Source organism: Phyllobates terribilis, unplaced genomic scaffold (genome assembly GCF_046119375.1).
Source record: "Phyllobates terribilis strain yellow unplaced genomic scaffold, ASM4611937v1 Scaffold_7__3_contigs__length_470593459, whole genome shotgun sequence".
In the NCBI taxonomy this organism is placed as follows: domain Eukaryota; kingdom Metazoa; phylum Chordata; class Amphibia; order Anura; family Dendrobatidae; genus Phyllobates; species Phyllobates terribilis.
Window position 1 is genome coordinate 416467839 of NW_027362767.1, and position 22756 is coordinate 416490594.

Here is a 22756-nt window from a genome sequence, read left to right on the forward strand (position 1 = left end):
ACGAATCCAATGTAGTCTATAAAAGGATACCTGAAAAACTGAAAAACACAGAAATAAAAACAAGAGACAGTCCCTCGTTCACTAATTTATTACCCAAAATGTTCCTACTAAGCTCTGCCGTAGTCCACGTTCCCCGAGTCTTGCTCCGGCATCTGTAAAGTTACCCCTATTCACAGTTGCAGGGTCGTGCTGACGACAATGCTCATCAGAGCCGCCGGGTCTCGCTGAGCGCAGGGTGAGCCAATGACGTTGATGAGCAATGCCGTCAGTACCCGGCGACTGTGAATAGCGATCACTTTACTGCTATTCACAGTCTCCGGAGCAAGATGAGGGGAATATGGACTACATTGGAGCTTCGTGGGAACATTTTAGTTAATAATTTGGTGAACGTTGGACTGTCTGTTGTATTTCTGTCTTTTTATGTTTTTCAGGTATCCTTTTTTGGACCACATTGGATTCGGTGGATTACTTCAGACCTGCATGGGATTTTTAAAAATGTTTTCAATAAATTGGTGAACGAGGGATAGTGTGGGGAGTCTTTATTCAAATAAAGTGTTTTTTTTTTTCTGTGTGTGTGTTTTTATTTTTGTATTACCGGGTTAGTATAACCAAGGACCTTCCCATCCTGATAATATCAGCCCCCAGCGGTCTGTTTTACCTTGGCTGGTTATCAAAAATAGGGGGGACCCCACATTGTTTTTTAAATTATTTATTTAATAGGTTAAACCAGGCTAAAAACACCTGCGTAAACGCACTTACAACACATGTGCTTTTTTTAACTGCGAATTTTCCGCATCTAATGCAAGTCTAAGGGGAATTTCGCCAGAAGACTGAGAATTCCCGCAAGAGAAATTGACATGCTGGGGCTTGGAAACCCGCACTGCCGGTGATTTTACGCAGCGTAAAAAAGAAGCATAGTGGGCATGAGATTTATATTAATCCCATCCACTGTGCTTCCCTGCTGGTCTGACGCCTTGACTCCTGATGAAGGCAGACGCCGAAACGCGCGTTGGGACTTGGCGCCATTTCAGCAGGAGGAGATGCCTTCGGGTTAGTCTTAGTATCTATTGTCACTTTACTATTTCAGCACTGTTGTTCTGCCTGAACATATGGGTACATATATGACAGCACCTTCAGTCATGCTGCTAGTCCAATTTATACAGTGGCTTCCGAAAGTATTCACCTCCTTGGCTTTTTACCTATATTGTTACATTACAACCTGTGTTTAAATATTTTTATAATCTAATTTGTGAGTAAAGCATCAGCACTAAATAGTCTAAGTTGGTGAAATTAAGTGAGAAAAATGTAGGCATAAATTTAATTTATGGGATCAAATAACCAAAAAGTGGCATGTGCATATGTATTCACCCCTTTTGCTTTGAAACCCCTAAAAATGTATAGTGCAAGCAATTACCTTCATAAGTCACATGTTTAGTGAAAGGAAGTCCACCTGTGTGCAATCTAAGTGTCACATGGTCTGTCAGTATATACACACTTTTTCTGAAAGGCCACAGAGGCTGCAAAACCATTAAGCAAGAGGCACCACTAACCAAACAACACCAAGGAGATCTCCAAACAAGTTAGAGACAACGTAGTTGAGAAGTGAAAGTGAGGATTGAGTTATAAAAAATATCCCTATCTCTGATGATCCCCCGAAGCACCATCAAATCCATTATCATCAAATGGAAAGAACATGGTACCACAACAAGCTTGCCAAGAGAAGTCCGTCCACCAAAACTCTAAATGCTATTTCTAGCGCCAAACCAACAGAGCTCATCACCCCAAGAACACCATCCCCACAGTGAAACAAGGTGGTGGCAGCACCATGCTGTGGGGATGCTTTTTTGGCAGTAAAGACAGGGAAAATGGTCTGAGTCGTGGGGAAGATAGATGCAGGGATATCCTTGAGCAAAACCTGTTTCAGTCTGCCAGTGATTTGAGACTGTGACGGTGGTTCACCTTCCAACAAGAGAATGACCCAAAGCATACTGCTAAAACAACACTTGAGTGATTTAAGGGGAAACATGTAAATGTTTTGGAGTGGCCTAATCAAAGCCCAGATCTTAATCCAATTGAGAATCTGTGGTCAGACTTGCAGATTGCTGTTCACCAGAGGAAACCATCTAACTTGAAGGAGCTGGAGCAGTTTTTGCCTTGAGGAATGGGCAAAAAGCCCAGTGGTAAGATGTGGAAAGCTCATAGAGACTTATCCAAAGCGACTTGCAACTGTAATGGCTGCAAAAGGAGGCTCTACAAAGTACTGACTTTAGGTGGGTGAATAGTTATGAATAGTGTTGAGCATTCCGATACTGAAATATCGGGTATCGGCTGATATTCGCGGTATCGGAATTCTGATACTTAATTCCGATACTTTTACAATATCGAATACCGGAATCAGAAGTTCCCATAATGCCTGCGCTCTGCAGTGTCTCTGAAGGATGACAAGCTGGATGGCAGCGCTCAGCTGAGATCCAGCCTGTCATCAGAATGCCATCCCAGCGTGGGAGAATTCTCCTGATTGTTTAAAAGCCGGCGCGCGGTAAAAAGCCGCCGGCTTTTAAACAATCACACAGCCCCATACTGCTTCCCCGCAGCCTCCCACCCCGATCCTCCGCTCCCCTCGCCACCTCCCATCCCGATCGTAAGTTAGGACCGGGTGGGGAGCGCAGCACCAAGGAGCGGGGAGCGAAGGACCCGGGCGGGGAAGCCGGCAGTGAAAAGACTTCTCCGCCGGCTTTCCCGTTCTGTGCTGCGCTTTCCCGCCGGTTATTTCAAATGAACAGCTGAGGTATCAGGTGATGCTGATCAGCTGTTCATTTGAAGTCGCCACGGTGCCCTCGGAGGGTTCATGTGAGTTCATGCTTGACTGCATTGCATGAACTCACATGAACTTTCCCACGGTCGCACAGGTCAGCCTCACCTCCCAGACCATCAGACCGGTCATGATTGGTGTGTGTGGGTGTCTGTGCGGGTGTGCGCGGTGTGTGGGGTGTCTGTGCGGTGTCTGCGGGTGTGTGCGGTGTCTGCGGGTGTGTGCGGTGTCTGTGCGATGTCTGCGAGTGTGTGCGGTGTCTGTGCGATGTCTGCGCGATGTCTGCGGGTGTGTGCGGTGTCTGTGCGATGTCTGGGGGGTGTGTGCGTGCAGGCAGACATAGGCCGATGTGACACTACTACTCCCATCGGCCTATGTCTGTCCCCCGTCCACTCGTGCCAGCAGGATCAGCTCGATGGGAGCAGTAGTTCCCATCAGCCTGATCCTGCTATTTAAATTGCCCTACTGTGTCCCCAATAAATATTAAATACATGTCATTGGTGGCCAGTGGTTGCCTACAATAAATTAGTTTATACATTACCTGTCCCCGCCGATCGCCACCTAAAATAAAGTAAAAAATAAAAAACTACACCTATACTCACCTAGACACCTAATTCCCCGAAGCCATCGATCTCCTGTAATAAAATATAAAATAATAAACCACAACCTTATCCTTACCCCTCCGTAGTAGTCCACGAGTGTCCCACGATGATCTCCAGTTCAGAGCAGCCACATAGAATGTGACCGCTCTGAACCGCTGCCGCCGCTAGAATGATGAGGCCGTAAAGCAGCCCCGTCATTGCATAAGCGGGTTTGCCGGAGTTCAGGCAGCGCTGCTCCGGTCAGCTCCTTTACGGCCCTGCTGTATCGTGAGAAATTCCCACGGTACAGCAGTGCCGTAAAGGAGGTCTCCGGAGCAGCGCTGACTGAATGCACTCCGGTGACCTCAGTCAGTGGCTCCCGCTGCCGGGAGCGGACGTGTTCCCGGCAGTGTGAGCTTACAGCAGCCATGCACAGCTGTCACCATCTCCAGATGTGACAGCTGTGCATGAGAGATCAGCGCAGGAACGTGGACAGGTAACTATTTTTTTTTAGTAAACTAAGAATTAAATAAAATGGTGTGTTTTATTTCAAATAAATTATTTTTTTCTGGGTGTAGTGTGTGTTTTTTATTTTTAACACTTTGTAGGTTAGTAATGGGGGTGTCTTATAGACGCCCATCATTACTAACCTGGGCTTCATGGCAGCTGGCACTGACATGAACCCCAACCCTATTACCCCCTGCCACCGCACCAGGGCAGCGTGGAAGAGCGAGGCTAAGTGCCAGAGTTGGCGCATCCTATGGATGCGCCATTTCTGGGGCGGCTGACGGCTGGTGTTTCTAGCCTGGGAGGGGGCCAATATTCATGGCACCCTTCCTGGGCTATTAATATCAGCCCCCAGCTGTCTGCCTAGCCTTTGCTAGCTATTAAAATAGGGGGGACCCCACGTCATTTTTTTGGGGGGGGGGTCCCCCATTTTATTAGCTAGTAAAGGCTAAGTATTCCGCTGGGGGCTGATATTAGTAACCTGGGAAGCTCCGTGGGTATTACCCCCTTCCCAGGCTTCAAACATCTGCCCCAGCCGTCTGCTTAACCTCCGCTACAGACTAAAATTAAGGGGAACCCCACGCCAATTTTTTTTTAAATAAATCCTTTATTTTAACACTAAATGACAAGTACAGTAACCAACACTGTCACTGTACTTCATATATATGTGGCTGACATGTTTCTATCTATCTAATCTATGTATGATTCTCTATTCCTTCTATTCTAAATTGTCGGGTACAGATGCTGAATTGCCGGCCGGCTTTCTTAAAGAGACGGTGCATGAAAACACTATTATTTTTTTAAATAAATCCTTTACACTAAATGACAAGTACAGTAAGCAACACTGTCACTGTACTTCTTATATATGTGACTGACATGTTTCTATCTATCTAATCTATGTATGATTCTCTATTCCTTCTATTCTAAATTGTCGGGTACAGATGCTGAATTGCCGGCCGGCTTTCTTAAAGAGACGGTGCATGAAAACACTATTATTTTTTTAAATAAATCCTTTACACTAAATGACAAGTACAGTAAGCAACACTGTCACTGTACTTCATATATATGTGACTGACATGTTTCTATCTATCTAATCTATGTATGATTCTCTATTCCTTCTATTCTAAATTGTCGGGTACAGATGCTGAATTGCCGGCCGGCTTTTTTAAAGAGACGGTGCATGAAAACACTAATATTTTTTTTAATAAATCCTTTACACTAAATGACAAGTACAGTAATCAACACTGTCACTGTACTTCATATATATGTGACTGACATGTTTCTATCTATCTAATCTATGTGTGAAGCTCTATTCTGTCTGTTATAAATTGTCGGGTACCGCTGCTGAATTGCCGGCCGGCTTTTTTAAAGAGACGGTGCATGAAAACACTAATATTTTTTTTAATAAATCCTTTGCACTAAATGACAAGTACATTAAGCAACACTATCACTGTACTTCATATATATGTGACTGACATGTTTCTATCTATCTAATCTATTTGTGATGCTCTATTCTTTCTGTTGTAAATTGTCGGGAACCGGTGTATGCCGCTGCTGAATTGCCGGCTTTTCATGTAATACATTCTACATTATTCTTAGTTGTTTTACTTCATGTAGAATTAACCTACAAGGAAAGAAAGGGTTTATTTTTATTCCGATATTTCTGTCCCATTGACTTGCATTGGTTTCCGGTATCGGAATCGGCGATATCCGATACTTTTTGAGTATCGGTCCGATCCAATCCGATACGATATTTCCTGATATCGGAAGGTATCGCTCAACACTAGTTATGAACACTGAAGTTTTCAGTTATTTTGTCCTATTTGTTGTTTGCTTCACAATAAAAAGAAAACCAAATGTTCACAATTGTAGGCATGTTCTGTACATGAACTAATGCAAAAGCTCAAAAAAAACCTGTGAAATTCCAGGTTGTGAGGTAGCAAAACACAAAAAATGCCAAGAAGGGGGGGGGGGGGGGTGAATACTTTCTCAAGCTACTGTATAAATAATGTATTCAATGTATTTTTAAGTGTATGATGTTTATATATATATATATATATATATATATATATATATATATATATATATATATATTTTTTTTTTTCCTTCTATGTTGATATATTCATCTTGTATTTTTTGCACTATGCACTTTTTATTAATTGGCCCCATATGAATTTATTTTTTACATATTTCTATGGACTTATGTAAATGTGTATATATATATATATATATATATATATATATATATATATATATACTGTGTGCAGAATTGTTAGGCAAGTTGTATTTTAGAGGATTATTTTTATTATTGATCAACAACTATGTTCTCAATCAATCCAAAAGACTCATAAATATCCAAGCTTAATATTTTTGGAAGTTGGAGTGGGATTTTTTAGATCTTAGGTGGATATCTGTTTGCACAGGTAACTATTACTGTGCAGAATTATTAGGCAACTTAATAAAAACCAAATATAATCCCATCTCACTTGTTTATTTTCACCAGGTAAACCAATATCAGTGCACAAAATTTAGAAATAAACATTTCTGACATGCAAAAACAAAACAATTAGTGATGAATGTAGCCACCTTTCTTTATGATGACACTCAGCAGCCTCCATCCATAGATTCTGTCAGTTGCTTGATCTGTTTTCGATCAACATTGCGTGCAGCAGCCACCACAGCCTCCCAGACACTGTGCCGAGAGGTGTACTGTTTTCCCTCCCTGTAGATCTCACATTTTATGATGGACCACAGGTTCTCTATGGGGTTCAGATCAGGTGAACAAGGGGGCCATGTCATTATTTTTTCTTCTTTTAGACCTTTACTGGCCAGCCACACTGTGGAGTAGTTGGATGCATGTGATGGAGCATTGTCCTGCATGAAAATCATGTTTTTCTTGAACGATACCAACTTCTTCCTGTACCACTGCTTGAAGAAGTTGTCTTCCAGAAACTGGCAGTAGGTCTGGGAGTTGAGCTTCACTCCATCCTCAACCCGAAAAGGTCCCACAAGTTCATCTTTGATGATACCAGCCCATACCAGTACCCACCTCCACCTTGCTGGCGTCTGAGTTGGAGTGGAGCTCTCTGCCCTTTACTGATCCAGCCTCTGGCCCATCCATCTGGCCCATCAAGAGTCACTCTCATTTCATCAGTCCATAAAACCTTTGAAAAATCAGTTTAAATATATTTCTTGACCCATTCTTGACGTTTTATCTTATGTTTCTTGTTCAAAGGTGGTCGTTTTTCAGCCTTCCTTACCTTGGCCATGTCCCTGAGTATCGCACACCTTGTGCTTTTTGATACTCCAGTAACGTTGCAGCTCTGAAATATGGCAAAACTGGTGGTGAATGGCTTCTTGGCAGCTTCACGCTTGATTTTCCTCAATTCATGGGCAGTTATTTTGCGCCTTTTTTGGCCAACACGCTTCTTGCGACCCTGTTGTCTATTTGCCATGAAACGCTTGATTGTTCGCTGATCACGCTTCAAAAGTTTGGAAATTTCAAGACTGCTGCATCCCTCTGCAAGACATCTCACAATTTTGGACTTTTCAGAGTCCGTCAAATCTCTCTTCTGACCCATTTTGCCAAAGGAAAGGAAGTTGCCTAATAATTAAGCACACCTTATATAGGGTGTTAATGTCATTAGTCAACACCCCTCCTCATTACAGAGATGCACATCACCAGATTTACTTAATTGGTAGTTGGCTCTCAAGCCTATGCAGCTTGGAGTAGGACAACATGTATAAAAAGTATCATGTGAGCAAAATACTCATTTGCCTAATAATTCTGCACGCGGTGTATACATATCTATCTATCATATATCTATATATCTATATATATAATCGTCTTATTCCGTCTGTCTGTCTCTCCAGGAAATCCCACGTCGCTGATTGGTCCGGCCGCGGCCAATCAGCGACGCGGGATTTCACAAAAAGATGGCGGCCGTTAGCAGCTCATCTGCCGGATGGAAGTCAGCGGCGATGCAGCCGGGAGATGAGCGGCGCTAGCCGCTCATCTCCCCCATGCTGACAGCACAAGTACCCCGACGGGCGGCGCCGCTGACCTCCATGCGGCTACCGTCGGGAGATCAGCAGCTTGGGCCGCTGATCTCCCACCGACAAGTGTGAAGGGAGGGACGGCGCCACTGCCCGGTCATCAGTCATACGGTTCGCTGATTGGTCACGGCCAGCCGCGACCAATCAGCGAGATTGGCGGCAAATTTAAACACCGCTCTGCTGATTGGTCACGGCCGGCGGTCGCGACCAATCAGCGATATTGGCGCCAAATTTAAACACCGCTCTGCTGATTGGTTGCGACCGCCGCTAATCAGCGATTTTAGCGCCAAATTTAAACAAGCTCTCCGTTCCTCACTAACACAGTTCTCTGATTGGTCGCGGTCGCCACCCGCAACCAATCACCGATATAGGCGCCAAATTTAAACACCGGTTTGCTGATTGGTCGCGGTTGCCGGCCGCGACCAATCAACGATTTTTGCGCCAAATTTAAACAACGCTCTGCTGCTTGCGCACGGTCGGCCGCATACATATTCTAGAATACCCGATGCGTTAGAATCGGGCCACCATCTAGTATTATATATATCCACCTGCTGTCTGTCACCACCTTGTGTATATTCTTGGAATTGCTTACCTTATAATAATAAAGATTTACAGTTTATTTGATTTATATCCTCTATCCTTTGTGCTTATACTTTTTATGGAATTGGTGCTATACTGTTATATTCTGGCCTCTAGGTCACTAATATTTGGGTTTGCTGCAACCACTTTCTACTAAACCCATCAAAAATATTCTATGGGTTTCAAGGACTTCTTCTGTCCTGTTGGAAGGTCCAATGACACCTGAGCTTCATCTTCCCCACAGAAGGTATGATGGTTTCTCTTAGGATTTCCTGATACTTGAATAAATCCTTATTTCTCTCCACATGCTTCAGGTTTCCAGTGCCAGAAGAAGCAAACCTGCCCCAAAGAGTCACCAATGCTTCTTTATGCTTCACTGTAGACATCACCGGGCCACTACCATGCTTCACTGTAGGCATCACTGAGCCCACCTTTATGCTTCACTGTAGACCTCACTGAGCCACCGCCATGCTTCACTATAAGCATCACCGAGCCACCACCATGCTTCACATCAATCATCACTGAGCCACCATCATACTTCACTGTAGGTATCTCTGAGCCACTGTCATGCATCACTGTAGTCATCACCGAGCCACCGCCATGCTTTACTATAGGTATCACCAAGCCACCTCCATGCTTCACTCTAGGCATCACCGAGCCACCACCATGCTTCACTTCAGTCATCACTTAGCCACCACTATTCTTAACTGTAGGTATCTCTGAGCCACTGTCATGCATCACGGTAGGCATCACCGAGCCACTGCCATGCTTTACTACTTCATTGCCATTTTGGAAGATCATATTCAGAATATCTACACCAATTTGGCTTAGGAGAATCTCATCTTTTCAGTGCACTACCACCTATACTGTCAATTACCCCTGTGTAGTAGTGATATTCTCCCAATACACCGATTTTAAAACATGGGCAGTGACCCCTGCCGGAAAGGTGTGCTGTGCGGAGTGACTAAAGATCATAACTAACAACCACAGATTAAAGTCCTGCCTATCCCATATCAATTGGGACGCCCTCTTTTTTTTATTGACTGTTCATCGTATCTAGACCAACAAGATTCCCCATATATCTTGTAAGCATCTCTATGGAGGTCTCAAAAAGGGTCTTGGACTTTTTTAGCTGCTGTTGGAATCCTCGCTTGGGAAAGTGATCTGGAGAGGGTGGCCATGTTACGTCCGGCCGGTGCCGACATGTAACCTGTGTTGTTCGGCATGTGACATCTAGCCACCGCTGAGGATCTGGGAGCTGAAGATTAAGTATGGCCTGGTTTCAGGTCGCAGACCTGCAAGGGCTGACAAATGTGAATTGGAAAGGTTGGGCCTTGTTGGATGAACAGGTTGGGGCTATCTGAGAGGTAACTGGGTAGTCCCGGGAGCAGATTATGCCTGAGAAAGTGGGCAGCTGGCTATCGGCCACCCACGCACGACTGATGTGGGTTCTTCTGAGGTGGATCCTCTAAGCCCCAGGTCTGATTGGGCACATGGGTCCTGAGCGTTGATGCAGCAACAGGAACTAAGAGTCTTATTACCAAGATGCAGGTTTGTGTTTTAGTGGGCCTTATATAGGCATAGGCAGGTGATATCATGACAGCAGGCCAGGCCACTTGTAAAACCTGGCGTGGAGCAGAACATAGGGCAGCAGCCATATGGGAAGGTGGTGAAGCCCTGCCAGGCCAAGGCAGATGCGTAACAGTTGAGGTTTTGCCGAAGGAGGTGGAAGCAAATGGACTCCTGAGTCTGCATTGGGGGCATCTTCTTCCTGGCCTTCCATGAAAGACTGAGGCTGAGTCTCATAGGTGGACGAGCTCTGCAGGTTCTTTTCGCCTTGTTCTGTGAGAGAGTGAGGCACAGATTTTTACCTTAAGCCAGCAATTTTAGGAGCCAGTCCATGCCCTCTTCCTTCTGCATCTGCCTTCAGAAGAATTTGCAACGGCATTTGTTCCATGTTTCTTATTTTTTTGTTGTTGATGATGAAACCTGGGAGTGTTCACCAGCTGAAACTACGAGCAAATGTGCAGAAACAAGAGAGGACAAAATAAGGTAAGCAAACAAGTCTCCACCTACCCCATTCCCTTAGCAGAGGAGACCAATATGGGAGCATATGTGTATCCAAATAATATCACATATAAGTTTGACCTACGGTGACCTGCTTCTGGATACTTCTGTCTGTCCTCTGTCTGGAGATCAATGAGCACTTCTTCCAATGCCTTTGTATGTTTTAGTATTTGTTTCCATGTTTGTGCCAGGCAATGATCTCTGCTCACAACTTTTTGGACCACGCTCTTGAATTTGCATTATATTTCTAACCTGCAATCGAATACTACAGTCAACGACTCCCCCAGACAGTCCAGGTATTTGATGTCTTTTAAATCGGCTCATCTGATGCAACTAATGAAGACTTTGATTGTTACATCAGGTACTGGAGCCAAATGTGGTTTCTAATCATTAGGTTGAATAATTCTGCAACTGCAGTAACCAGCAAAAAAGTGGCAATTTGTGCTGAATTTAGAAAAACTACTTGTTATTAGTGATGAGCGAGCGTGTTCGTTTAACCCTTTCGCCGAGCATGCTTGGGTGCTCTCTGAGTATCTTCGGCGTGCTGGTATATTATGTTTGAGTCCCTTCATCTGCATGATTTATGACTGTTAGTCAGCCTCAACACGTGAGGATTCCCTAACAAACAGGCAATCTTTGCATGTGCTGAGGCTGACTAACAGCCATAAATCATGCAGACGCAGGTACTTGAACTTAATATACGAGCACGCTGAAGATACTCGGAAAGCACCCGAGTGTGCTCGATGAAAGGGTTAAATGAGCACGCTCGCTCATCACTACTTGTTATATTTACATTGTTTTTATTTCCGAAGGTTTGAACATTTTGCTTGTGAACCAAATTTGCAATTGAGGCTGAATAATTATGATTGCCGCTGTATCCTTTCTTACCACCCATCGTTCTGTTCGGGTTGAGTTAAATGAGTCAACAGTGACACCTGCTGGACAATCCTGTAAATTGTGTGAACATTTTTAAAGGGAATCTGTCACTAGGATCAACCCTCCTGCGCTGTCTATATGGGCACGCAGGTCATAGAAAGCTGAATAAAATGATATCTTGATATCTATGATCCAATGTGTTATTCCAGAAAAATCTTAATTAACTTACTTAATATGTAAATGAGCTGTTAAGATCTATGGGCCCGACATAGATCTCCCCGAGAATCTGCCTCCAGAGTTTATTATAAATGAAAGGTGGTGTTACCGGTTAATCTGGCATAATTGTTCTTATTTTACTGGGGGGACAGAGGGATTGAGAAGAAATTGTCCGAGTAGTGGACAACCCCTTTAAGGTACATGCAACCGTTGAGAATTTGCAGTGGATTTCAGAAATCTCATTCTTTTTGCGGGTACTGTAAAATGCTGGATTCATTTTTGATTTAAAAAATGCATTGAAAAAAAAAACAAAACACTGAATATTCGCAACGTGTGCACATGCCCTTAGGGTCCATTCACAACTAGCAAAATGTATTCTTTTTTTTTTCTGCTTGTATCATTGTTCAACATTTTACATCAGCAGCAAAGTAAATGAGATTCCTAAAATCACATTCCCTTGTATTTTCTTTTTTTTTTTTACATGCATTACTTTTTCTTTTTTCCTTTCTGCATATTTGTAGTTTTTTTTTTTTACCCATTGAGATCAATGAGTGTCTTAAAAAAAAAGTCAGTTTTTCATCCTTTTCTGTTGGGTTTTTGCCCTTTAAAAATGGCGGTGCGTTTCTAAAATCGGAAGAGTGAGATGATGACGCTTAAAAGTGTGCAAGTAAAAAAAAAAAACAAGAAAATGTAACAAAAACACATCAAAAACGCGTGCAACGTACGCTGCGTTTTTTCCTGCTTATTCCATGTGGGGAAAAAAATAATGCAATGTGTGAACATATCCTTTGCTGGTTTCAGTGCTCCTTAACCATTAACCGTTTCTGTAAAAACATGTTGCTCTCAGTGGGAAAAACAAGATAATCTTGTAGTTATGATACCTTGTAATCATGTAAAAACATGATAATACGGATGACAGAAAATGAAAAAAATACACGTGTGCAATGAAAACATGGACCACGTGGTATTAAATCCGACCCCTTCACTTCTATGGGCTGAAAACAGAACCGATTAAACTGTCTGGGAGAAGCACTGTCTTTGTTGCCCATAGCAACCAATCAGAGCTCAGCTTTCATTTCATACTCTGCTCTTGAAAGATGAAAGCTGCGCTGTGATTGGTTGCTATGAGCAACCCAGTCAGCAAAGGCTTATATGCTTGCTAGGCCTCGGTCAATTCTTAAAGGGATTGCCGTCTTTTCTTCCATCACTGTCATGTCATTATCATTTCCTCTGTATGAGCCTTGGCTCACAATAAAAGGCATTACCAATTCCCCGGGAGTAGTGACTACTTAAAGCGCCGGTCCGTGCTCCACCCCTATATGTGGAATGTAGTGTAACTTGAGTCCCTGCAGATAGCAATGAGGGGGGAGGGGAGGTGGGTCACCTACGTAGATGTAAACATAGGCCAGGTTTAGTAGCAACCAGCCCGGCTAGCTCAGTCGGTAGAGCATGAGACTCTTAATCTCAGGGTCGTGGGTTCGAGCCCCACGTTGGGCGGGATTTTTTTTTTTTGCCTCCCTGGATCCTCCGAACTTTTCTCCTAAATTCTGGAAACTTTATATATTTTTTTTACCCCTTTCCAATACGTCATGTACATATATATATGTCACGGGTCAGTATGCACCAGATGTGTTAGACAGTCGACACCTACCTGCTGCCACCACAATCATAAATCACGTCACTCCCTTAGGTTAAGTTCTCACAATGAGTTTTTGCATATTTTCGTTCTGCAAAAAACTGCAGCAAAGTGGTTGGAGATTTATAGAAATGTCATTGCCCATTGTGATTTTTTTTTTCTTCAATTTTTAATTTTTTTTTTTAGTAGTAATCTGAATTATTATTTTTTTTTTTACGCTTTTTTAATCTGACCTGCCGCGCTTGTTTAAAATCCACCACATGTCAATTTTTCTTGCGTGTACGCTGAGTTTCATGTGCAGACTTTCCCCATAGAATTGCGTTAGATGCGGAAAACCCACAGGTAAAAAAACGCACTAAAAACACGTGTAATCTGCACATGACTGTATTAATAACACTTTGTCAAAGCCAAATACTAGGAAGTATCAAAAACAAAGCAGCTTTATATTTTACTTCTTTATTTTGCTCACTTATATAGCGCTATTAATTCCACAACGCTTCACAGACATTATAAAACACGACCGAACAGAGACAAAAACGAGATAAAATCGCGTGCAAATAAAAACCGCACTCAAAAATGCAATGAAAAAAAAACTGCAAGTAACCTCATGTGCAGAAAATATTTCACCAAATACTCATTGTGTGAACACAGTCTTATATTCCAATAGCAACTGTAGCATCTATGCAATTGGTTAATGCAGATGATTATTTTGGCAGCCTGCGGCCTAATAAAATGTTCCAGACCCGCCATTTTACTACTTATATGAAGATTGTTTTTTATTTCCATTTTTCAGTACATGGTATCATAGGTTAACCCTTTCAGGACTGGGCATTTTCATTTTTTTCCTTCTCTCCTTCGAAGAGCTATAACTTTTTATTTTTCCATCAACTAAGCCCAAGGTTATGCGACTTTAAGACGCTGGCGCAAGCAGGCAGTCTTTTTTCTGAAGCGGCTCCTTCGCTGGCGGTTTTACTGTCATTTTTGCATCGGCTCTTGCTGCCGACATTTTTATTTCTTTAATTTTAAACTATAACTAGATTATGTTCTGCATTTTTTTCCGCTGCGTTACTTTCTTTCTTTTTTTTTTTGCCTTTTATTTTTCCAAAGTGAGATTTTTTTTTTTGGTGCATTCTTTTTTCTCTATAGGCCTCTATAAGGAGCCTGAAAAATCACAAGTAAAAACAACACAGTTGCGCGTTACAGAATCAAAACTTTTCTGTACAAAATGGATAAATAAACCTGCTGATTCAAATCAGTCCTAAAAAAGTAACAAAAAAATGAAGAAAAAGCATCGAAAAGCTCAGTAAAAATGCATCAGAAACAATTTTTATTGTATGTTTTGGTGTGAACTCCTAAAGAAAACAAGCGGATAAAAAGAAGAAAAAACTTACAGTACTTATGTTATGTGTGAACATGGCCTAAAAAAAAATAAATAAATAAAATGTGTTGTGTTGTTTTTTTCTGAGACCCAAAATGTTTTTTGTATTTTCCTGTTGGTAAACCTTATATGAGAGCTTAATTTGTATGTGGCCAGCTGATGTTTTTATTGTTACCATTGTATTTTTAATTGAAACCGACTAACAATTTCCCATTTTAACAAATCGGACGGGTTTCCTGTTTCGGCAGGTCAGACATATCACCCCAATTTGGACATCTGCTTTCCCGTAGCTACAGGACGTGTTTGGCATTTTCTTACAGGTACTGACGCTGAATTCTTTGCTTTTGCTGACGTTTTTCTCGCCGGTGATATATTGGCAGACATTCTCCAGGATTCTCGGATGTGTGTAGATGAAGTTTTGCGACTCCGGACATTCTCCTGCCATGACAGGAGCACAGTTGATCACCGCAGAGGTGGTGATCTGTTTTTTCCTAAAAGATTCCCATTTTTGACCAGTCGACAGGTATGGATTGAAAAGGCAGAGGAGAAGCTCAAATAACAAGAGCGCGGAAGATGTAGATGACATTCTTGGCGTTAGGGTCTGCGGAGGAACATACATGGTGAAAATTATATTGACATCAGAACGTTGCTTATTCTATTACATCTTTCCGAAATGTTGACCTCGTCCTGTACTTCTCCACCACAGGCCAACAAATTGAGACTTAGTAATATGTACTTTTCTCTGTATCTATGTAATTGTGCTCACTCTGGGGCTGCCATGGTACTGGCCTGAAAATGCTAAAAGTCACAATATTTTTGTGCAACTTCTGAGTTGCGCAAAAATATTGCGACTTACTAAGGCGTTTTTCTCCAGAATTCTGGCGTAAACACCTTAATGAATCATCCCCTATATCTTTATTGCAGCAAAAGGCAAAAACTATATTAGCATAATTTTATTTTAATTTAAAGGTACAGGATCCCCTTTTTAAAATTTTGTTACAAAGCACACAATATATCAATTGTATGTATTTTCCAATTCTGAAACACATTAGAAACCAGTTAGTCCATTGTTTATGTGACATAATGAATAGTCCAGTGCTTGTCCCATATTTTGAAATGCAAGAGGACACAAATGTAGGTCATGTAATTACCTTGGGAGAATTTGTCAGCTAATGATAGGCTGGTACCATATGTAATATTCAGCACTGGTGATATAGGCATGCGGTCAAATTCTCGACATCCTAGGTATTAGTCACCTGTCATATCAGTGCACACCTAAATATAAGGAAATCACAATGTGTGAATCGGTGATTGGAAGCCGGACACATTTTATGGACCCCAGATGTGGCCCTTGATTCTGTCCAAGGGCAGCATTTAGGAATTCAATGTCTAGTTTTCCCCAATTGCAGCAGAGAGGTGGCCACACATGGAGAGGTGGCCAAACATTTCTGTTTTTTTTCAGTCAAGATGGGGTGCAGAGTGTACTTTAATGAGAAAAAAATGAACTTTTTAGAATTTACCAAATGGCTGCAATGAAACAAAGAGTGAAAAATTTAAAGGGGTCTGAATACTTTCCATACCGACTGTATGTACATAGGAAACCAAAGTGTACATAATAAGCCATGCCCAGAGCTTAGTGGCCATAAAGAGGACACGGATTATTGCCAGTGGCATAGTATTGCCTGTAGGCCACACATAAGATAGTAGCTATTAGGCCACATAATAGTATCAGCCACATAGTAATGCCTATAGACCAACCATAGGATGGTGATCATGATGGGGGGGGCACAGATTAGTGCTAGCAACAAATCTGTACCCGTAGACAGCCATAGAATAGTGACCACAAGGGACCACAGATTAGTGCCAGCCACAGCCACATAATATTGACCAAAGACCAATAAAAATATAGTCTTCATAATTGGGAAACAGTCACATAATATTACCCAGAGACTACCCATAAGACAATGGCCATAGGGACCACAGATTAGTATTAGTCACACAGTAGTACCCATAGACCAGTCACAAAATTGTGATTATAAAGGTGCCTCCGATTAATGCCAGCCACATTGTAATGACCATCAACTAACCATGGGATAGTGACCATAGAGGGCCATAGAATAGTGCCAGCCACATTGTAATGACTATAGACCAGGGGTGGGCAAATAATTTTCCTAAGGGGCCACATGAGAGACAGTGACTGTTGTGGAGGGCCGAACCAATAGACTGAAATTAATTTTGCTCAATATTAATAACAATTATTATATTATTAATAATTATATGAATATTTATTGTATCACTCAAAATTGAGCAGAATTAAATATGCTGACATCCCCCTATATACCATTTGAACCCGAATACAGCCCTTTTTAGATATTGTATGAGCCCCCACATAGCCTCCCTATATACAGCATGAGCCCCACACAGCCTCCCTATATACCGCATGAGCCCCACACAGCCTCCCTATATACAGCATGAGCCCCACACAGCCTTCCCATGTTCAGCATGAGACCCCCATTGCCTCTCCATGTCCAGCATTAAAGCTCCACAGCCTTCCCAGCTCCTTCTAGATATCGTATAAGCCCCACATAGCTTCACTATATACCACATACCTCGCTTCCCCAGGCGCTCTACCTCTGCTCCTGTCTCCAGTGCGCTGACACGCTGACTGCAGTACACAGCTGACGCGATGAAATGCCATCATCGCGTCAACTGTTTCACACGCTGATCGGTGGAGGAAGGGGCCAGAGGCCCCTCCTTAACCAATGTAGTCAGCATGTATGGATACAGTGGTGACAGCAAGCGGGCGGGCACGGTGCGGCCCGTGGGCCACTGTTTTCAGCTCCTCGGCTGTCTCGGTCTGCGGGCTGGACTGGAACAGCCAGAGGGTTGGATGTGGCCCGCAGGCCGCACTTTGCCCAGGTCTGTCATAGACTAACCATGTAATAGTGACCATAGGGTGCCACAGATACAGTGGGTACGGAAAGAATTCAGACCCCTTTAAATTTTTCACTCTTTGTTTCATTGCAGCCATTTGGTAAATTCTAAAAAGTTCATTTTTTCTCATTAAAGTACACTCTGCATCCCATCTTGACTGAAAAAAAATAGAAATGTAGAAATTTTTGCAAATTTATTAAAAATAAAAACTGAAATATCACATGGTCATAAGTATTCAGACCCTTTGCTCAAACACATATTTAAGTCACATGCTGTCCATTTCCTTGGGATCCTCCTTGAGATGGTTCTACTCCTTCATTGGAGTCCAGCTGTGTTTAATTAAACTGATAGGACTTGATTTGGAAAGGCACACACTTGTCTATATAACACCTCACAGCTCACAGTGTATGTCAGACCAAATGAGAATCATGAGCTCAAAGGATCTACCCAAGGAGCTCAGAGACAGAATTGTGGCAAGGCACAGATCTGGGCAAGGTTACAAAAGAATTTCTGCATTACTCAAGGTTCCTAAGAGCACAGTGGCCTCCATAATCCTTAAATGGAAGAAGTTTGAGACCACCAGAAGTCTTACTAGACCTGGCCGTCCAGTCAAACTGAGCAATCATGAGAGAAGAGCCTTGGTGAGAGAGGTAAAGAAGAACCCCAAGATCACTGTGGCTGAGCTCCAGTGATGCAGTAGGGAGATGGGAGAAAGTTCCACAAATTCAACTGTCACTTCAGCCCTCCACCAGTCGGGCCCTTATGGCAGAGTGGCCATATGGAAGTCTATCCTCAGTGCAAGACATATGAAAGCCCGCATAAAGTTTGCTCAAAAACACATGAAGGACTCCCAGACTATGAGAAATAAGATTCTCTGGTTTGATGAGATGAAGATAGAACTTTTTTGTGATAATTCTAAGCGGTATTTGTGGAGAAAACCAGTCACTGCTCATCACCTGCCCAATACAATCCCAACAGTGAAACATGGTGGTGGCAGCATCATGCTATGGGAGTGTTTTTCAGCTGCAGGGACAGGACGACTGGTTGCAATTGAAGGAAACATGAAAGCGGCCAAATACAGAGATATCCTGGATGAAAACCTCTTCCAGAGTGCTCTGGACCTCAGACTTGGCCGAAGGTTCACCTTCCAACAAGACAATGACCCTAAGCACACAGCTAAAATAACAAAGGCGTGGCTTCAGAACAACTCTGTGACCATTCTTGACTGGCCCAGCCAGAGCACTGACCTAAACCCAATTGAGCATCTCTGGAGAGACCTGAAAATGGCTGTCCACCAGCGTTCACCACCCAACCTGACGGAACTGGAGAGGATCTGCAAGGAAGAATGGCAGAGGATCCCCAAGTCCACGTGTGAAAAACTTACTGCATCATTCCGAAGAAAACTCATGGCTGTACTAGCTCAAAAGGGTGCTTCTACTCAATACTGAGCAAAGGGTCTGAATACTTATGACCATGTGATATTTCAGTTTTTCTTTTTTAATAAATTTGCAAAAAATTCTACATTTCTGTTTTTTTTCAGTCAAGATGGGGTGCAGAGTGTACTTTAATGAGAAAAAAATGAACTTTTTTGGAATTTACTAAATGGCTGCAATGAAACAAAGAGTGAAAAATTTAAAGGGCTCTGAATACTTTCCCTACCTACTGTAAGTGCCAGCCACAGAGTAGTGCCCAAAGACGAGTCACAAGATAATAGCCATAAATGACCACAAACTAGTACCAACCACACAGAAGTGCTAATTGACCAGACACAGGGTAGTGGCCATAAAAGACCTAATAGTAGTACCAGACTTACTGATAGGGAATTTAGATTGTGAGCCCCGATGGGGACAGTGCCCATAATGTCTGTAAAGCGCTGTGGAATTAATGGCGCTATATAAGTGAGTAAAATAAATAAATAAGACACATACAGACCACAAGTTTATGCCAGCCACATATTAGTGCCCATAAACCAGTCACAATATAATTGCTGTTATGGGCCACAGATTAATACCAGCTACACAGTAGTGCCCATAGACCAGTCACAGCATAGTGGCTATAATGGGCCTCAGATTTTTACTAGTCACATAATAGCTCCCATAGACCAGCCAGAAAATATTGGCCATAATAGGCCATAGGAGGCCAGCTTACCAACCACATAATAATAATAATTAATTAATGATAACACAGCATTGCCAGCTAATGTAGTGCCCAAAACGTCATTACCTGTTCCTTGGTTTCTCCTCCTCTGACAGCTAGTAGGTTACATGGCAGCAGTAACATCAGAAATGATGACTACCAGTAAAATTACAGTCTTAGCGTTTACTTTCTCTTCTAAAATCCATGTGTGGCTATAACACAGCGGTTCATCCAGGTTATGGGACACTTCGCTGTGACTTTGCATACTTTGTATTCCTGCAGTTCCAACATTGACAATAATTAAGAATAATAATTAGTGATGAGCGAGCATGCTTGCTACTGCTCGGTGCTCGTCGAGTATTTCCAGGGTTGCTCAGCGGGAGCTCGGGTCTCCTCCCTGCATCTTTGGTGCTCTTTAGAGCGCAAATCGACATGCAGTGATTGCCTGCCACTCACTGTAATGCCGCAGCCATGTTGGTTGTGGCATTACAGTGATTGGCTGGCCGCACAGCGTCATCAGGTCTATATCAGACCTGGAGCCGCCATGCTCGTCACAGTCACTCCGGAATCCGACAGTGTAAGGAGAGGTGCTGCTGAGCTAGGGAGAGATTTGCTTGTTTCTAGTTAGTGTAAGTATACTAGACTATAAAGACACATATCCATCTCAACTAACAGTCCTTCTGAGGACTAATCCAGCTGCAGAGATATCAGTGCTAGACAGGCAGGCAGAGTATATTGCAGACTGCAGTGCACATAGCAAGAGAGTCCATTCCAGGTCTGTCTGCTGCTTTTACAGATGTTTGTACAAATAGCCCCAGGTATCAGGGGCCAGGAATATATATATTTTTTTATGTTAATCCTGATTATTTGCTTAAAAAGCAATCCAGAGAGCACCGTTTTTCTGCGCCATTTGCTTGTTGGCACTGCAGAATACAGCCAGGTCCTTTCCATATTACAGCTCTAAAAAAACAGCTATTTAAAACTGTGGTTTGTCATAGAATCATAGAATCATAGAATGGTAAAGTTGGAAGGGACCTCCTGGGTCATCTGGTCCAACCCCCTGCTCAAAGCAGGATTCACTAGATCATCTCAGACAGATGTCTGTCCAGCCTCTGTTTGAAGACGTCCATTGAAGGGGAACTCACCACCTCTCGTGGCAGCCTGTTCCACTCATTAATCACCCTAACTGTCAAAAAGTTTTTTCTAATATCTAATCTGTGTCTCCTCCCATTTAGTTTCATCCCATTGCTTCTAGTCTTTCCTTGTGCAAATGAGAATAAAGATGATCCTTCTACAATGTGACAGCCCTTGACATATTTGTAGACAGCTATTAAGTCTCCTCTCAGTCTTCTTTTTTGCAAGCTAAACATTCCCAAATCCTGCAACCGTTCCTCATAGGACATGGCTTGCAGACCAGTCACCATTCTGGTCGCTCTTCTCTGAACTTGCTCCAGTTTGTCTATGTCTTTTTTAAAATGTGGTGCCCAAAACTGTACACAGTATTCCAGATGAGGTCTGACCAAAGAGGAGTAAAGACCGATAATGACTTCACGTGATCTAGACTGTATGCTTCTGTTAATACATCCCAGAATTGTATTTGCCTTTTTTGCTGCTGCATCACACTGTTGACTCATGTTCAGTCTATGATCTATTAGTATATCTAAGTCTTTTTCACATGTACTGTTGCTTAGCTCTATTCCTCCCATTCTGTATATGCTTTTTTCATTTTTATTGCTCAGATGTAGTACTTTGCATTTTTCCCTGTTAAAAACCATTCTGTTGGTTGCTGCCCACTACTCCAGTTTATTTAGGTCTTTTTGAATCCTCTCTCTCTCTTCTCTAGTATTAGCTATCCCTCCTAGCTTTGTGTCATCAGCAAATTTAATCAGTTTACCCTCAATTCCTTCATCTAAATCATTGATAAAGATGTTGAACAATACAGGTCCCAGGACGGAGCCCTGTGGTACCCCACTTGAGACATTCATCCAGCTGGATGTGAAGCCATTTACAACCACCCTTTGAGTCCGATCACTAAGCCAGTTATGAATCCACCTAACAATTGCCTGGTCCATTGCATACTTGGTCATTTTTTCATTAAGGATGGTGTGAGATACTTTGTCAAATGCTTTGCTGAAGTCAAGATATACTATATCTACAGCATTTCCCTGATCCACCCAGTCAGTGATTCTGTCATAGAAGGAAATTAAGTTAGTCTGACATGACTTGTTAGTTACAAACCGATGCTGACTCTGGTTAATCACTTCATTCTTATTCATGTACTTACATACATGTTGTTTAATAATTTGTTCAAAGATCTTTCCTGGTATAGAAGTCAGACTCACCGGCCTATAGTTCCCTGGGTCCACCTTCTTCCCCTTTTTGAAGATAGGAACAACATTTGCTCTTCTCCAGTCTTCTGGGACTTCTCCTGTTCTCCAAGAATTTTCAAAGATTATGGAGAGTGGTTCTAAAATTTCTTCTACGATCTCCTTCAGTACTCTGGGGTGTAATTCATCTGGACCTGGAGACTTGAACTCATTTATGTTAGCTAAATATTCCCTCACAATCTTTCTGTTTACAGATAACTTGGATTCCTCTATTCCTTTAAAAGGATAGTGAAGATCAGTTGATGTTACATTTTCTTTCTGAGAGAAAACAGATGCAAAATAGGAATTAAAAAGTTCGGCCTTCTCAACATCCTCTCTTACCATTTCTCCATTTTCATCCTGTAAAAATCCTATAGCATCTTTGACTTTTCTTTTACTTTTGACATACCCCCAAAATCCTTTTTTATTGCTTTTGACATCTCTTGCAAGCCTTAATTCATTGTCAGCTTTAGCTAACCTGATACGTGCCCTGCAGGATCTGCAGACTGCATTATAATCTTCTTTAGATATGCCTCCCTCTTTCCATTTAATAAACATTTCTTTCTTTCTTTTTAGCATGTGTTTAAGTTCTGTGTTCATCCATCCTGGTTT

The 22756-nt window shown here is 42.4% G+C and overlaps 1 protein-coding gene and 1 non-coding gene across 2 annotated transcripts; one reads left to right on the top strand and one right to left on the bottom strand.

Annotated features, from left to right (window-relative positions):
* Window positions 1–13118: 13118 nt before the first annotated feature.
* TRNAK-CUU (transfer RNA lysine (anticodon CUU)) lies at window positions 13119–13191 on the top strand. The gene has a single exon. It is a non-coding gene; the product is annotated as a tRNA-Lys (tRNA).
* Window positions 13192–14634: 1443 nt separating this feature from the next.
* LOC141155575 (uncharacterized) lies at window positions 14635–22489 on the bottom strand. Its single transcript, XM_073642444.1, has 2 exons — window positions 22121–22489; window positions 14635–15309 (listed from the first exon to the last, which is right to left on the bottom strand). The coding sequence occupies exons 1-2, from the start codon at window positions 22487–22489 to the stop codon at window positions 14908–14910; spliced, it is 771 nt and encodes a 256-aa protein (XP_073498545.1). The 3' UTR covers window positions 14635–14907.
* Window positions 22490–22756: the final 267 nt, after the last annotated feature.